The sequence below is a fragment of the Mesoplodon bidens genome (assembly GCF_964165515.1).
Source record: "Mesoplodon bidens genome assembly, contig: HAP1_SCAFFOLD_787, whole genome shotgun sequence".
Classification (NCBI taxonomy): Eukaryota; Metazoa; Chordata; class Mammalia; order Artiodactyla; family Ziphiidae; genus Mesoplodon; species Mesoplodon bidens.
The window spans coordinates 15,698-29,844 of record NW_027672489.1 but is presented as its reverse complement, the minus strand read 5'-3'; the positions used below and the strand labels follow the sequence as shown (position 1 = coordinate 29,844).

Here is a 14,147-nt window from a genome sequence, read left to right as displayed (position 1 = left end):
AAAATAACAGCCTCTGTTAACAAAATTGACAGAAGATATAAGGATAATTTGTCTGATGTGGGACCAACAGCTTAACTAACTGCTTAATTCTTTTTTAAAGGGCAATTCATTCATTTATTGTTTAAATATTGCAAGACAACATCTGAATTTTTGTAGCACAATTTAAATGTTTTACTTTTTTGATAAAGCAGAGTATAATAGCAAAAACAATTAGTTTCCAGTAATATCTATATCTCTATTCAGAATTAAGTCTTCCACAGACATGTAACCTGGAAACAAAAGCCTGTTACAATAAGCAAAGCTTCAACGGAGTGGCTACTTTTCGGGCCAGGGAAAGGTTCATCCCTATAGGAGGATGATGTGCTATGTAAAATGGCTGCAAGGTCACAGCCTTGAGGGCGTTGGAAGTCTAGTATCCTATTCCACATTAAGTAGTTCGGGGAACTTCAAATGTCTGTTCATCTGCAACCAAGCTGGCAACCTTTAACTGATATTTCAAGCAGGTAAGAAATAAATGAAAAGAAATCCCTACATTGATGTTCCTTGATTTACACTGTTAAATGGTTCATTAACATGTAACTCTGGCTAAGAATTACATTTGAGACTCCTTGCCCAGATTTTGGTTAACAGTACAAATCTTTCAGAAATTCATGTTTTTATTAATCAATAATTTGTCAGCTAGGATACGTTCAGGCATCAGCTACAACTTCAAAATAGGTGCACTGCCTCAGCGCTTTGGAAAGACATAATCTAAAACACTAATAGCAGACAAAATATCTGTTACTAGACAGAATATGTGTAGTACAGCAAGACAAAAACATATTCATATGTGTCACGGACCAGCCTCAGAAAGAGGATTTCACCGCCCAGGGTCAGAAGGGACGGGGTAAGGAACTGAAGTAGCACCGACGAATGGGGTCAGAAGGACCAAGACAACTGATGGTTGCAAGGCAAGTTTTATTATGTTACAGTTGCAGATTATATCGACTAGAAAAGGGAAGGTTGCCAGACGGTGGTTTACATTATCTAATGACTGTCTCGGCTCAAGGTTAACTTCCCTGGGAGAAAACCCATAAACCCAGAATCATCCAAAATAACCTGCACGTGCAGGGTGGAGACAGATTGGCTTGTCTCATTTTACATTCTTTCTGATTTCTGGGCCCTGGTGATTTATCTCCCGTGGAATGGAACAAGGAGGGGAACAAGTAGGGACAGTCCCTTCGAGCAGCGGCGGCATGCCTGGCATGTCCGTAGCCTGCTCTCAAGGCTGACTGCTTCCCACACATATGTTGGCTTGTTTAAGCCTCAAGCCCTCGATCCTTTGATGAAATACAATAATTTCATTCCTATGGTTTTCAATACCAAAAACTCAACCTCCAGGAAGGCTAAAGTCTAATTTGTACTCCAAACCAAGTAGCAGTGCAGTTCGCTACTACTGAGGCTGAATCCATAAAGACTTCAAGACCACGACCAGAAGACAAGTTATTATATATAATACCCTAGAAGGCCTGAAACATAATTATCATATACATAGCTGGTCCTTCAGAGCTTTTCACCTATAACATGTTTTTTGATGAAAGTTATTTAATGTACTGGAGATAACTGTGACTTACTGATCAAATATTTGAATACTTATACTTACCTGGGATTTCATTTCTGCTGAAAGAAAAAGGAAGAACAGGACTCACCTAAAAAAAACAAACTTTAGAAATGAAAGTAAAAATCTTATCACACACTCTCACTTTTGGAAGCAGCATAGAGGGGCAGTCAATGGTAAAACACTGGTGAAATAGGTCAAAACTCTAGGCCAAAAATCCATTATTATTATCGTCAGTGACAGTACCACAACTGTGCCCTTCATAATTAATAAGCACTCCTAACAATCTTCATTTGGCACCAGATGATGTGTTGAAGAGAAACACTCTGGGAGGTTTTGAATCACACTTGGTATTTTGTTAGCCAAGTTACAGGAGAATTTTTAAAGTGGGGGGAAGGGAAGAAGGAAACGGACCAGAAAAAGAATTGAAGCCATCATCTACAGACCAACAAAGCACTGAGAGTTCCAAACGTTATGTCAGACACTAAAGTGACTGATAGAGGCTCAAGTGGTTTATAAAACCTATAAAAAGACTACACCAGCAAAGTCCCCATTTATCGGTAGAGTTCAGAAACTAAAACAAGGAATATTTTAGCCTAAAACCTTATCTCAAGAGAATCATATACACTTCACATGAATAAAAATACCTGAAACCAAACATTTTTAAAAGCTCCAATACCCAAAATAGAAAGAAAAAAATTAATTCAGAAGACTCAATCAATCCGTGATAATCACAAAACGGCCGGGCAATCTCTATCTCCCTTCCACACTAACCATCCATCCCCTGGAAGACCAAGGGAGATCAGACCTTCCAGACTTACCTTCCAGACCTTCCAGACACCTGGCTGCTGCAAAATTCGATGGAGACTCCTTGTGGAACAGCAGTTTCGCATCTCTTGGGTCTCTCCCTATCGTGATCATGCAGGAATCAAGTCTGGCTGTGCTATTCCTTATCATTGTCTGTCACCCATCTGCACCATGCTATTGAAAAAGTAGTTTCCTTTCCCCCAGAAGGTTGAGGCTCAGCTACAGGGGTAATTCTCCTGGGCACACAGTCATTATTTAGGCCGACTCAGTGACTTCAACAGGCTTAATCATGTGATCAGGTTTGTTGCCAGCTGCATAATGCTCCCACATGTGTAGATAGAGCCGCTCTAGTTCCATTGTGTATTGTTTGGTGTTGAACAGAGGGCTAGATGTTCTCTGCTTCCAGACTTTGCCACGAATTTTCTTCAGGTATTCGAGATCAGTTCCCAGTTTCACAGCTATCTCTTCATATTCTTGCCGATTTTTAGCAATCAGCTCAAGACAGCCTAAACAAGTGAGCTGGGAACCTGCAACTCGGGAAGCAAGAGTCTCTCCTGGCATAGTCACCATGGGGGTCCCTGCCCAAAGGACATCCATCCCTGTGGTGTGGCCATTACAGAGTGGAGTGTCCAAGCAGACATCAGCCAGCTGGCCTCTCCGAACATGTTCCTCTTTAGGAGCAACAGGGGAAAAAATGATACGGTTCGGGGGAAGGCCCATATTTTGTGCGTACTGTTGAATATTAGCTTCTCCTGCTGCTGGAAAACGCAACAGCCACAGTACACTATTGGGAACACGCTTCAGAATATTTGCCCACATCTGCAAAGTAGATGGGTCAATTTTGTATAACTGATTAAAGTTACAGTACACAATGGCATCTTCTGGTAACCCATACTGAGAACGTGTGGTTACAATAATGGTACGGGGAACCTCCTCTCCAGTGGCAGCCTTATTGTTGATCAGGGTAGTTGCCAGGCCATTGCTAATACTGAATCCATTTATTGTAATCTGAATTTGTCCTCTGTTAATCATTTCAATAACTGCTTCTGCAACAGTATTCATAGGAATGACAGGCATATTAAGAGCTGTATTACTGCTGTCTGTGTTGTCTTCTCCATCAGGACATTTCATCTTGACTATTTGCACATCTGATAGACTATCAAGAAATGCTTGGAGGCCGATGCCATTCAGCACAATCCGATTGTCATAAATGTGCCCATTGGACTTAAAATCGATGACGGCTTTTTTCTTCAGGTGCGGGAACATATTAGCATGATCACCAATAAAGAACGTATGGGGCATATAAGCCAGTTTCTCAGAATACTGCTCAGCAACTTCAGCAGGTGACGTTTCCTGATCAGTGATGATATAATCCATGAAAAGCACGCCACTAGTCCCAGGGTACCCCAGCCACATTGCCTGAATAGGAGCTGGCCTGAGAGCAAAGAGTTCATTTCGAGCACCCCTGGTATAACCATTCATATTTACAAGGATGTGTATACCATCTTGATGGATGCGATCAGCTGCTTTCCCATTGCATGGAATCTGAGAAAGATCAGTGAAATGATTGGCTTCTGCCATCACCTTCGCTCGGAAGTTTGTGCCATCATGTGGGCTCAGGGCATGACAGAATATCTCAAATTTATCAGAATTGTGAATGCCTGGAATAGACTGCATAAGGTGAGAAGTAGGATGGTTCCCAAAGTCAGAACTCACGTATCCTACATGCAGTCGACCGTCACTGAGCTTCAAGTCTTTTGGATGTTCATACGGTGGTTTATGAAGGGCACTTATATTAGCCAAGCAGAGGTTCCCATGCCTCTCAGCAATAGCCTTCCTGAAGCCATGAGGAAGAGGATAGAGCATACTATGATGAGGCTGCACAGAAGGCAACCTATTCTTCTCCAACTGGTCAGCCACAATGCTGACCAACTTCTTCATTCGCTCATCATAGTCTGTCCAATCACAGACAACCTGCAGGCAATGAGCCAAATTACAATAAGCGTCAGGAAAATCAGGTTGAAGCTTCAGAACAGTGCGATAAGAAGCAATTGCTTCTGGAATATTCCCTGAATCCTGGTGAATGGAAGCCAGATTGCTGTGGGCATCCGCAAATGCAGGGTTGATCTGCACGGCACGAGTATAACACTCTAAGGCTCCCTGAACATCCTGCATATCCCATAGAGTGTTTCCCATATTACAGTACGCATCAGCAAAGGTAGGACTGATTCGAATAGCCTCCTTATAATGCATCAGAGCTTCGTGCAGTTTTCCCTGCTGCTTCAATACACTTGCTAAATTTGAATGGGCATCAGCAAAGTCTGGGCAGAGCTCTAATGCTTTACGATACAAGCGAACTGCCTCTTCACTGTTTCCCTGTTCTCCTTTGATATTGGCTAGGTTATTCAGAGAGTCTGCATGGCGGGGACACAGCCGGAGAGCTGTATGATAACAATCTTCTGCTTCAGCAACACTGCCCTTCTCTTTGAGAGCGTTGGCTAGGTTGCAGTAAGCATCAGGGAAATGTGGTTGCAATTCAATAGCTCGCCTGTAGGTGTCTATTGCCAGATCCATCAGGCCTTGCTCATAGTATACACAAGCCAGGTTGCCATGTACCACTGCATGATTTGGACTCAAGCTTAGGGCACGAAGGTAAGCTGCCACAGCTCTGTCAAAAATCCGTGCCTCATTGAAGACATTTCCTAAATTGATATAAGCATCCAGAAAATTGGGGTCAAGGGTGACAGCCTTTTCAAAGTGATGAATTGCAAGCCAAATCTCCCCTTGTGCATTGAAAACACAGCCAAGATTACTCCAAGCTACTGCAAAGTTCGGTTGCATCTCAATTGCTTTCAAATAACATGCCTTGGCTTCTTCTAAGCCACCCAGGGCTTTGAGCAGGTTCCCCAGGTCACTGCGAACACAGTACAAAGAAGGATTGTACTGAAGAGCAGAGACGTAAGCTTGTACTGCTCCTTCCATGTCGCCTGCTGCTACCAAAGCGGCTGCCAGGTTAATATAACCATCGATGAAATCTGGTTTGAGACGCAATGCATGCCGGTAATGCTCAGTTGCTTCCTGCAACTGCCCTCTTTCCTTGTACACATTCCCCAAATTCGAATAGGCTTCTGCCAGAAGAGGGTTCTGTTTAATTGCCAGAGTACTAAAGTGGGCAGATCTGTCCAGCCTTCGACACTGGAAGTGTATAGATGAAAGTAATAAAAGTACACCAGTATTGCCTGGCTCTTGTCTCCAGAGCTGCATGCAGTGTCTCTCAGCTGTCTCAAAATCTCCTGCCTGATATTCTCGATGTGCCAGCTCAGCTAACCCTTGGAAGGAAAGCATACGTTTCGTTGGTTCTGTGCTGTCGGCCACGTTGCCCACGGAAGACGCCATCTGGAGCTTCTGGAGAGAGTGAAAAAAGGGAGTAATTGAGTCCCGCTGCCGCCACTACTGGCAAGAATGTTTCTAGTGGTAGCAAACACGAGCGCAGCAGCCGTACCACTGCTTTGGCACGCTTAAGCAGCGGCAACAGTTACAGGCACCGAACCTTAGGAACTATGGTTGGCCATCTACCTCTCATGCTCTTGAAATCTTAATTCTTAACCCTGCCCTCTTCCTCCATTTTTCTCCTAATCAGGGAATAAAAATTACCTATCCATTTGCCTTAGAAGAAATCAAAAGTCAGTAGGCCAAACACTTTTCAAAATATTGTTTTCTGTCCAGTTGGAAATGAAATACATGATTGACTTTTCTTCATCATTCATATAGTCAACGTGGAGAACATTAGGGCCGTGAATTTCAATACAGTAAGATGAGAAAATTTTAAATTGGCCTTCCCAAACCACTAATAAGTAACCGATGTTGTATAGAATGCTAAAATCTTAGAGACTGAGTTTGATATTTTAAAAGTTCTGCAAACATTAGCTAATTTCTCCTCATCAAATTTCTCATGCCTCAAACCTGAGTATCACTTTTTAAAAGATAAATTTATTTTTATTTATTTATTTATTTTTATCTTGGCTGCGTTGGGTCTTCAGTGCTGCGTGCAGGCTTTCTCTAGTTGCGGCGAGTGGGGGCTACTCTTTGTTGCGGTGTCCGGGCTTCTCATCACAGTAGCTTCTATTGTTGTTCCACAACTCTATGGGTTCCTTTTTAGGTCCTACGAAGAACCCTAGAAATTAGTTCATGTCATTATAGGTTTTTGCAAAATTGTCAAAAGTGAGATATTTTTATTTCCATCAGGTAAGTCCAGCGTCTATTTCTTTGTCAATTTTCCTTCTATCATATTCTGCTATGTTGGATCATATTGGATTGGTCACAGGCTTTCTTGAAATCTGGCTAAGGAGATGTTTTAAGTGAGGCTATTATGTGATTTTCAGACACCACCATATGTAACTGACTATATAATATCCCATTACAGGAATAACTTCCAGTACTCTTACTGACTACTCTACTGACTTAACTAGCACAAGACACAGAAGCGTAAGGACAAAAACCACCTTACAATATAGCCATGTCTTGCACTTCACAGCTCTCAAAGCATGTGCGTTTGAAGAAGAAAAAAAGAACTGAAAAGTATAAAACCAGAAGTTATTCTGTGGAAAATTATTTCAATCATCAGGCATGTGAAGGATAAGTCAAAGATTCAGTTTTCTTCAATGCTTAGTCAAAACGGAAATTTCCTTCTGTCAAGAATATACCCCAGGGCTTCCCTGGTGGTGCAGTGGTTGAGAGTCTGCCTGCCGATGCAGGGGACACGGGTTCGTGCCCCAGTCCGGGAAGATCCCATATGCCACGTAGCAGCTAGGCCCGTGAGCCATGGCCACTGAGCCTGCATGTCCGGAGCCTGTGCCCCACAACGGGGAGAGGCCACAACAGTGAGAGGCCAGCATACCGCAAAAAAAAAAAAAAACCCAATATACTCCAGGGGCTTCCCTGATGGCACAGTGGTTAGGAAGTCACCTGCCAATGCAGGGGACACGGGTTCGAGCCCTGGTCCGGGAAGATCCCACATGCCGCGGAACAACTAAGACCGTGTGCCACGACTATGGGGCCTTCGCTCTAGAGCCCGTGAGCCACAACTACTGAGCCTGCGAGCCACAACTACTGAAGCTTGTGTGCCTAGAGCCTGTGCTTTGCAACAAGAGAAGCCACCACAATAAGAAGCCTGCACACCGCAACAAAGAGTATCCCCCAGTCGCTGCAACTAGAGAAAGCCTGCGCACAGCAACGAAGACACAACACAGTCAAAAATAAATAAAGAAAGAAATAAAAGAATATACCCCATCAATAATGTGTGTAATGGAATGGTGTCAATGAGTATTTTATCAGAATTCCTGTAATGCACAAACCTATAGCAGTACTGAAATCAGTAATGCATTTATAATAGTAAATATTTATGAGGAAGTAATCCATAGAGGTTTTCTCAAAGTTAACAATGAACATTAATGCGACATTATCAATAATAAATTGTGATGCTGAAATAAACTTTTCTAAACTATTAATAACTAAAAGCAAACTCTAATCAACCATGTGAAAAGAAATCTATGTCTATAAACTACAAAGTTTATTTCTTACAATTTTATTTCTAAAACAGGAGGCAGTTAAAGAATATATAGCTACAAGAGTGGGGAAAAAGTTTTATAGAGACACATCTGGCAGTAGTTAATTTTCAAATGTCATTTTTCTAGATTTTGTGACACCTATAGTATTGATATTTCAAAGCATTTAACAAATTGTAATTTGAAGATTTGCTACTTCCAGGTAGAGTAAAATATTTTGAAGCAAAACAACATTTCCACTGAGAAAAATTTTAAAAGCCAAATAAAATAGTCAGCATTCAATCAAAAAGTTCTAGACATACCAAGAGATAGAATCATATGACTAAAATTCTAAGAAAAGAACAGATAATACACAAATATTTATATAAGATATTGTGTATATTTATCAGGAAAAGTCTTTATCAAGAAAAGACTTTTAAATCATCAAAATTAATATTACATTTTATTTATTTGTATATTTTATTTATATATAGATATTTAGATATTTATATAAAGAACTTAAAGTTAAAGCTCTAGTTAAGGCAGTGACAAAAGCAGTAGCAGTGGCAGTGAAAAGAAATGGTTATATTCAAGGATATTTTGTCAGTAAAAGTCCAAGATCAAATGTCTGACTGCATACATGGGATGGATAGACGGTGTGGGAAAAATCAAAGTTAACTATAGAGGTTCTAGTGAAGATGGGGTTGCCATCCCCCAACCCAAGGGGTTGCTATCATCCCCAAGGTCTAGGAGACTCAAAAGGAAGGTCATGGTCGAGGAAAAGTTAATTGCTGGGAAAATAAGACTCCCAGTCTCTCCAGCTCCTTACACTAGTTTTTTTTTAAACATCTTCATTGGAGTATAATTGCTTTACAATGGTGTGTTAGTTTCCACTTTCTAACAAAGTAAATCAGTTATACATATACATATGTCCCCATATCTCTTCCCTCTTGCAACTCCCTCCCTCCCACCCGCCCTATGTCACCCCTCTAGGTGGTCACAAAGCACAGAGCTGATCTTCCTGGGCTATGCGGCTGCTTCCCACTAGCTATCTATTCCTTATACCAGTTTTGTTTTTCTGCTCATATACGTAGCAGCATTTCATTCAAGGGGAAAGTCATTGATCTGACTGGTCAAATTAAACACCATAGTTCAAGGCACATTTACAGTGGTTAGTTCCTCCACAATTTAGAAAGTAACGTTCACAATTTCCCTCTTCCTACACTGTGGAACACATTGGCCATTCCTCCAAAGTTTCCACTCCATAGAGTGGACCAGAGATGACATTAGCCCAGAACTGAGAGCTTGGCATGAGATGGTGTCAACCCCACCTAGAGCTCTGGCATAAGTTATGACCCAACCCAGCTCTACAGAGAGTTCTGCATGGAATCTTGTCTCAGCCATAATAATGTGATTCTGTTTTTCATTTGGTTTGCTTCTTTGCTTAACTTTCCCTGGCCACTCTGACAAACAAAATTTCAGGCAATCCTGGGCCACTCACTAACTTTATTCCATCTAATGTTATCCAGATTCCCAAGAAAATTACTAACTATAAAGGGGGAAATTTGGAACATGGTGAGTTTTAGGTGCCTGAAATATACAGGTAACTGAATCCAGTTAAGTAGCAAATTATTTGGATCTCAAATATGCCAGTAGAAGAGCAGACTAAGCTCAATTTAATGTACTCTTACTGGAGACACATGTAAATTCTGGGTCAGTTTTGAAAATGTTAAAAGCACATAGCTGAGATTAAAAGAAAGAAAGGAGCACCTGCATGTTTCAGAAAGTAACAGAGAAATTAAATCCAGAGAAATAAGAGCAGACTGATGTGTATGCGTTCTGTTCCTTAGTAGAGGCCTTATGTACATAGGGGCTGGAGCTAGAAATCTAACATTACCTTGAGGCCAGGAATTTAGACTCAGGATGGAACAATATGGAGAAGTTAGTACAGATATCCTACAGAACTTTCATGAGGAACTGCTTAGTCCATTAAGAGGGCCAAGGGAGGTGGTGAGGAAGATTGATATCTCTTGAAAACCTTCAGGTACAGAAAACATCAGCACCTCTGAAAAGTAGGCCTGTCCTTCCCAGAGTTGTGATGGCCAGGTTGTCACTAACCTGTAAGGCCCTGTATGAATCAGAAACTGCAAGGAGAGGAATTCAAAGAAAACCAGATGCAGGATGGGTGTGGCAATAAATCCTAGGACCCTATCAGAAACAAAATTAAAACCACTCTAGAGGGAAATTTTAACAAACCAGGGCAGAGAGTATCCTAACCAGAATAAAATAATAATTCTGAGGAAGTTCCTTTACTTATTTAAGTAAGATTCAATGCATTTCCATGGCCAGGCCCTTTAGAAGAATTCTAAAACATATACAAACAATTCATTTACATCTTATATATCCCACCATCCAGAGCAAAATTCACTTAAGAACTGTACTGGTGGAAATTGGGCAGCACTATGGAGAAAATAAAATGTGTTTACCATCAAAAAACATGAAGGTAAGAAAGATAATGTCTAATTTTTTAATTATCCTGTGGTTTCTTGAAATCTTTTGGAAACCCAAACTAGAGAAACCTAGGAGGAAATGAAGATTTAAATGTTTAGAGATTTATCAACTCATCTATAAAAGCTTTATTAATCTCTTCTTTTAATAACATTCCTGAGAGCTATAAATGTGTCCAGTGATAGGGTTGAATAAGCCTGAGAGAATTTCAATTGTTTACTATTCTTGGTCAGCTCTTAAGACCTTTCAGGAGCATCTTGATTTTCATGGCCTCATCCAACAAAAGCAGGATATTTTACAGAAAGTCCTGGGCCACTTTTCGGCTTGCTTTTGTGTTTATGCTTTTGGTTTTTTCACATCGGGCGGTACATTAGGCTACCTATTGCATACTCCCTCATTCATGCATGCATTCACTCAAACAATATTGACTGAGTTGAGACATTTAATTAACACTCAATAAATGATGTTTAGATGAATGAATGCGCTTTCTATCAAAGTAAGTGTAAGTACTGAGAAAAATTACAGAATGTATGATCCCAGCCCCACAAAAGCTTATAACTGTGTTGAGGATATAACATATGCTGATGAAATAAGTAATATATCATATTGGACAGGGTCTAAGTTCAAAAATGAGTTTTTATAAATAATCAGAGCCTAAGGAGCACAAAGAAGGGACAGTTCATTATGGCTTGAATCTATCAATAAATGTACATTTCAGATGAGATTTGAGATTGACCTCAAAGAAGAGGACTTAGATATATGAACAGAGAACAAAAAAGGCATGGTGATAGCATGTGCATAGATAGTGTGGCCAATATTTATGTTCTTCATTAAAGATAGTCAGAGATAACCCAAATGTAACTGTTTCCATGGGTCCATTCTCAGTATCCAAAGAAAACGGCAAATCCTATCTTAGTAAAACTAATGAAAAACACAGTCTTTAACAAAGAGATTGTGAAGGAAAGGGGGAGAGAAAGGCTTGCATCCCACACCACACAACAAAACTTATTGAATTATTTGTTTAATTGTCTCCCTCTGAAAATTTCCTCTCCCTCTCTCGGTACGCGTCTCTTCTCCCACATCTGACCACACTCTACCAGCCATCTTTCCAGATCTTTCCAGAACTCTCCATCCTAGTTTCATTAGGCCACAATTTAAACATCTCACAGGTCTCCAGGATGCATCCCCATCACTTATTCCACAAAGACAAACAAAGGACACTTCTCAGGATCACGTTTCTTTGAAGGAAGAGGTCATGAGGAGTGATTATAAATAATATAAGGTGGAGAGCAGTGACTTAAAATACCATTTTTCACCTTAGAATGTGAATACAGGGAACTTTGGGAAACTAGAAAATCTAGAAAGGATTCACTGATAATTATTTATGTTCAATGAATAAAATAAAATGTAATAATACGGCTGAACTCTGACAGATTCACTTTTTCAAAAGTTGCTTTCACACACTTTCACTATTGGGATGTTTGATAAACACACCTTTCCTTCTTTACTTTCTTCTTTCTTTGCAGATACTGGCACCAAACTTTCAAACAATAACAACCTTCCCATAAGTCCCTTGCCAGGCAAGGTTAAGGTATAACAATCCAAACAAAGTTTTGAAGAAGATAACTGCTTGAAAGCACAGGAAAAGAGCTGGGTTTCTCTTATTCAACAGTCACATAATGAGTAATGTGTGAATTGGTTTAAAAAGTCTCTCTGCATGAGGGGCTAAGGTTAAGATTAGAACTTCTGAGGCCAGAAGAGCAAAATGACTACAACAATCCACATATTTTCAAGAGCTGCCCTTTGGATGTGAGGCATTGATTTTTCCCACTATTTTTTCAGCAACCCAACTGGTGTCTTTATTAAACGACATAAGAGAATACAGTGTGGCCAAGAAGGCTTAGATTTCCTTAGCCCCAAGTCAGATATTCTCCAGTGACTGTCCACTCAAATGAAAAAGAGAGATTTACAAGAGGAAACTGGATACAACTGAGTGTACTTTAATTTTACCTGAATTATTTGTTTTGTTTTCAATTCTCCGCTGAAGTGCCTACATTAATATATCTTTAAGAGCATTTCCTTAAGTTGAAGTATTCATTCAGTATATTCATTTACTATAATTTAGAAAAGCCAAATGATTTAGACAAATTCATTTCTATATTGCCACAACAGTGTATTGTGAACTAAATGACACCTGGCAGTTCTTTACTCAGATACTAACTCAATTAGAAGGCAGAACAAGGATACCTACCCATTCAGGGAAGGATAGGTCACTTAGCCTCTGTAGCTCTCTTAGGTCTCTTATCATCACAGTAACAAATTGAAGACTAAAAACCATATGATTATCTCAATAGATGAAAAAAAAGCTTTTGAAAAAAATTCAATATCCATTCATGGTAAAAACTCTCCAGAAAGTGGGCATAGAGGGAACACATACCTCAACATAATAAAGGCCATATACGACAAGCTCATAGCTAACATACTCAATGGTGAAAAGCTGAAAGCATTTCCCCTAAGATCAGGAACAAGACAAGGATGCCCACTCTCACCACTTTTATTGAAGGTACTTTTGGAAGTCCTAGCCACAGCAATCAGACAAGAAAAGTCAATAAATAAAAGGACTCCAAAATGGAGAGGAAAAAGTAAAACTGTCACTGTTTGCAGATGGCATGATCCATAGAAAATCTGAAAGACACCATCCAAAAATTATTAGAGCTCAAAAATGAACTTGGTAAATTTGTAGGATACAGAATTTATATCTAGAAATCTACTGTATTTCTATACACTAACAGTGAACTATCAGAAAGAGAAATTAAGGAAACAATCCCATTTACAATCGCGTAAAAAAGAATAAAATACAGAAGAATAAATCTGCCTAAGGAGGTAAAAGACCTGTACCCAGGGAACTATATGACACTGATACAAGAAATTAAAGATGACACAAACAGCTGGAAAGATATACCATGGTCACGGATTGGAAGAATTAATATTGTTAAAGTGACTATCATACCCAAGGAAATCAATGGATTCAATGCAGTCTGTATCAACATATCAAGGGCATTTTCCACAGACCTAGAACAAATAATTTTAAAGTTTGTATGGAAACACAAAAGGTCCTGAATAGCTAAAACAGTCTTGAGAAAGAAGAACACAACTGGAGGAATCATGCTCCCTGGCTTCAGACTATGCTACAAACCTACAGTAATCAAAACAGCATGGTACTGGCACAAAAACATCGATCACTGGAACAGAATAGAGAGCCCAGAAAGAAACCCATGCACTTATGGTCAATGAATCTATGACAAAGGAGGCAAGAATATGCAGTGGAGAAATGTCTGGGCTTCATTAGGGATGGTTTCATCAATTAATTTGTTTTCTTAAATGGACCATACTTTTCCATGTCTTTGTATACCTTGTGATTTTTTTGGTTGAAAATTTGTCTTTCAAATATTATAATGTGGTATCTATGGAAATCAGATTCTCCCACTTTCCCAGGGTTTCCTGGGCTTTTGATTGTTGGAGGCTGTAGTAGTCTGTTTGTTTAGGGACCTTTCCAAACTATTTTTGCAATGACTGTTTTCCTTATCGTATGTATGCACCGAAGTCTCTGTTCCTTTAGTTCATGTTTAGCTAATGTTTTGACAGAGATTTCCTTGAATTCCTGCACCTAAAACAAACAAAAATAAATACAC

General features: G+C 39.9%; 1 protein-coding gene across 1 annotated transcript; it reads right to left on the bottom strand.

Annotated features, from left to right (window-relative positions):
- Positions 1-2,611: 2,611 nt before the first annotated feature.
- On the bottom strand, positions 2,612-5,918 carry LOC308610122 (UDP-N-acetylglucosamine--peptide N-acetylglucosaminyltransferase 110 kDa subunit-like). Its single transcript, XM_081259382.1, has one exon. It carries the CDS (start codon positions 5,798-5,800, stop codon positions 2,660-2,662), a length of 3,141 nt encoding a protein of 1,046 aa, XP_081115508.1. The 5' UTR covers positions 5,801-5,918; the 3' UTR covers positions 2,612-2,659.
- Positions 5,919-14,147: the final 8,229 nt, after the last annotated feature.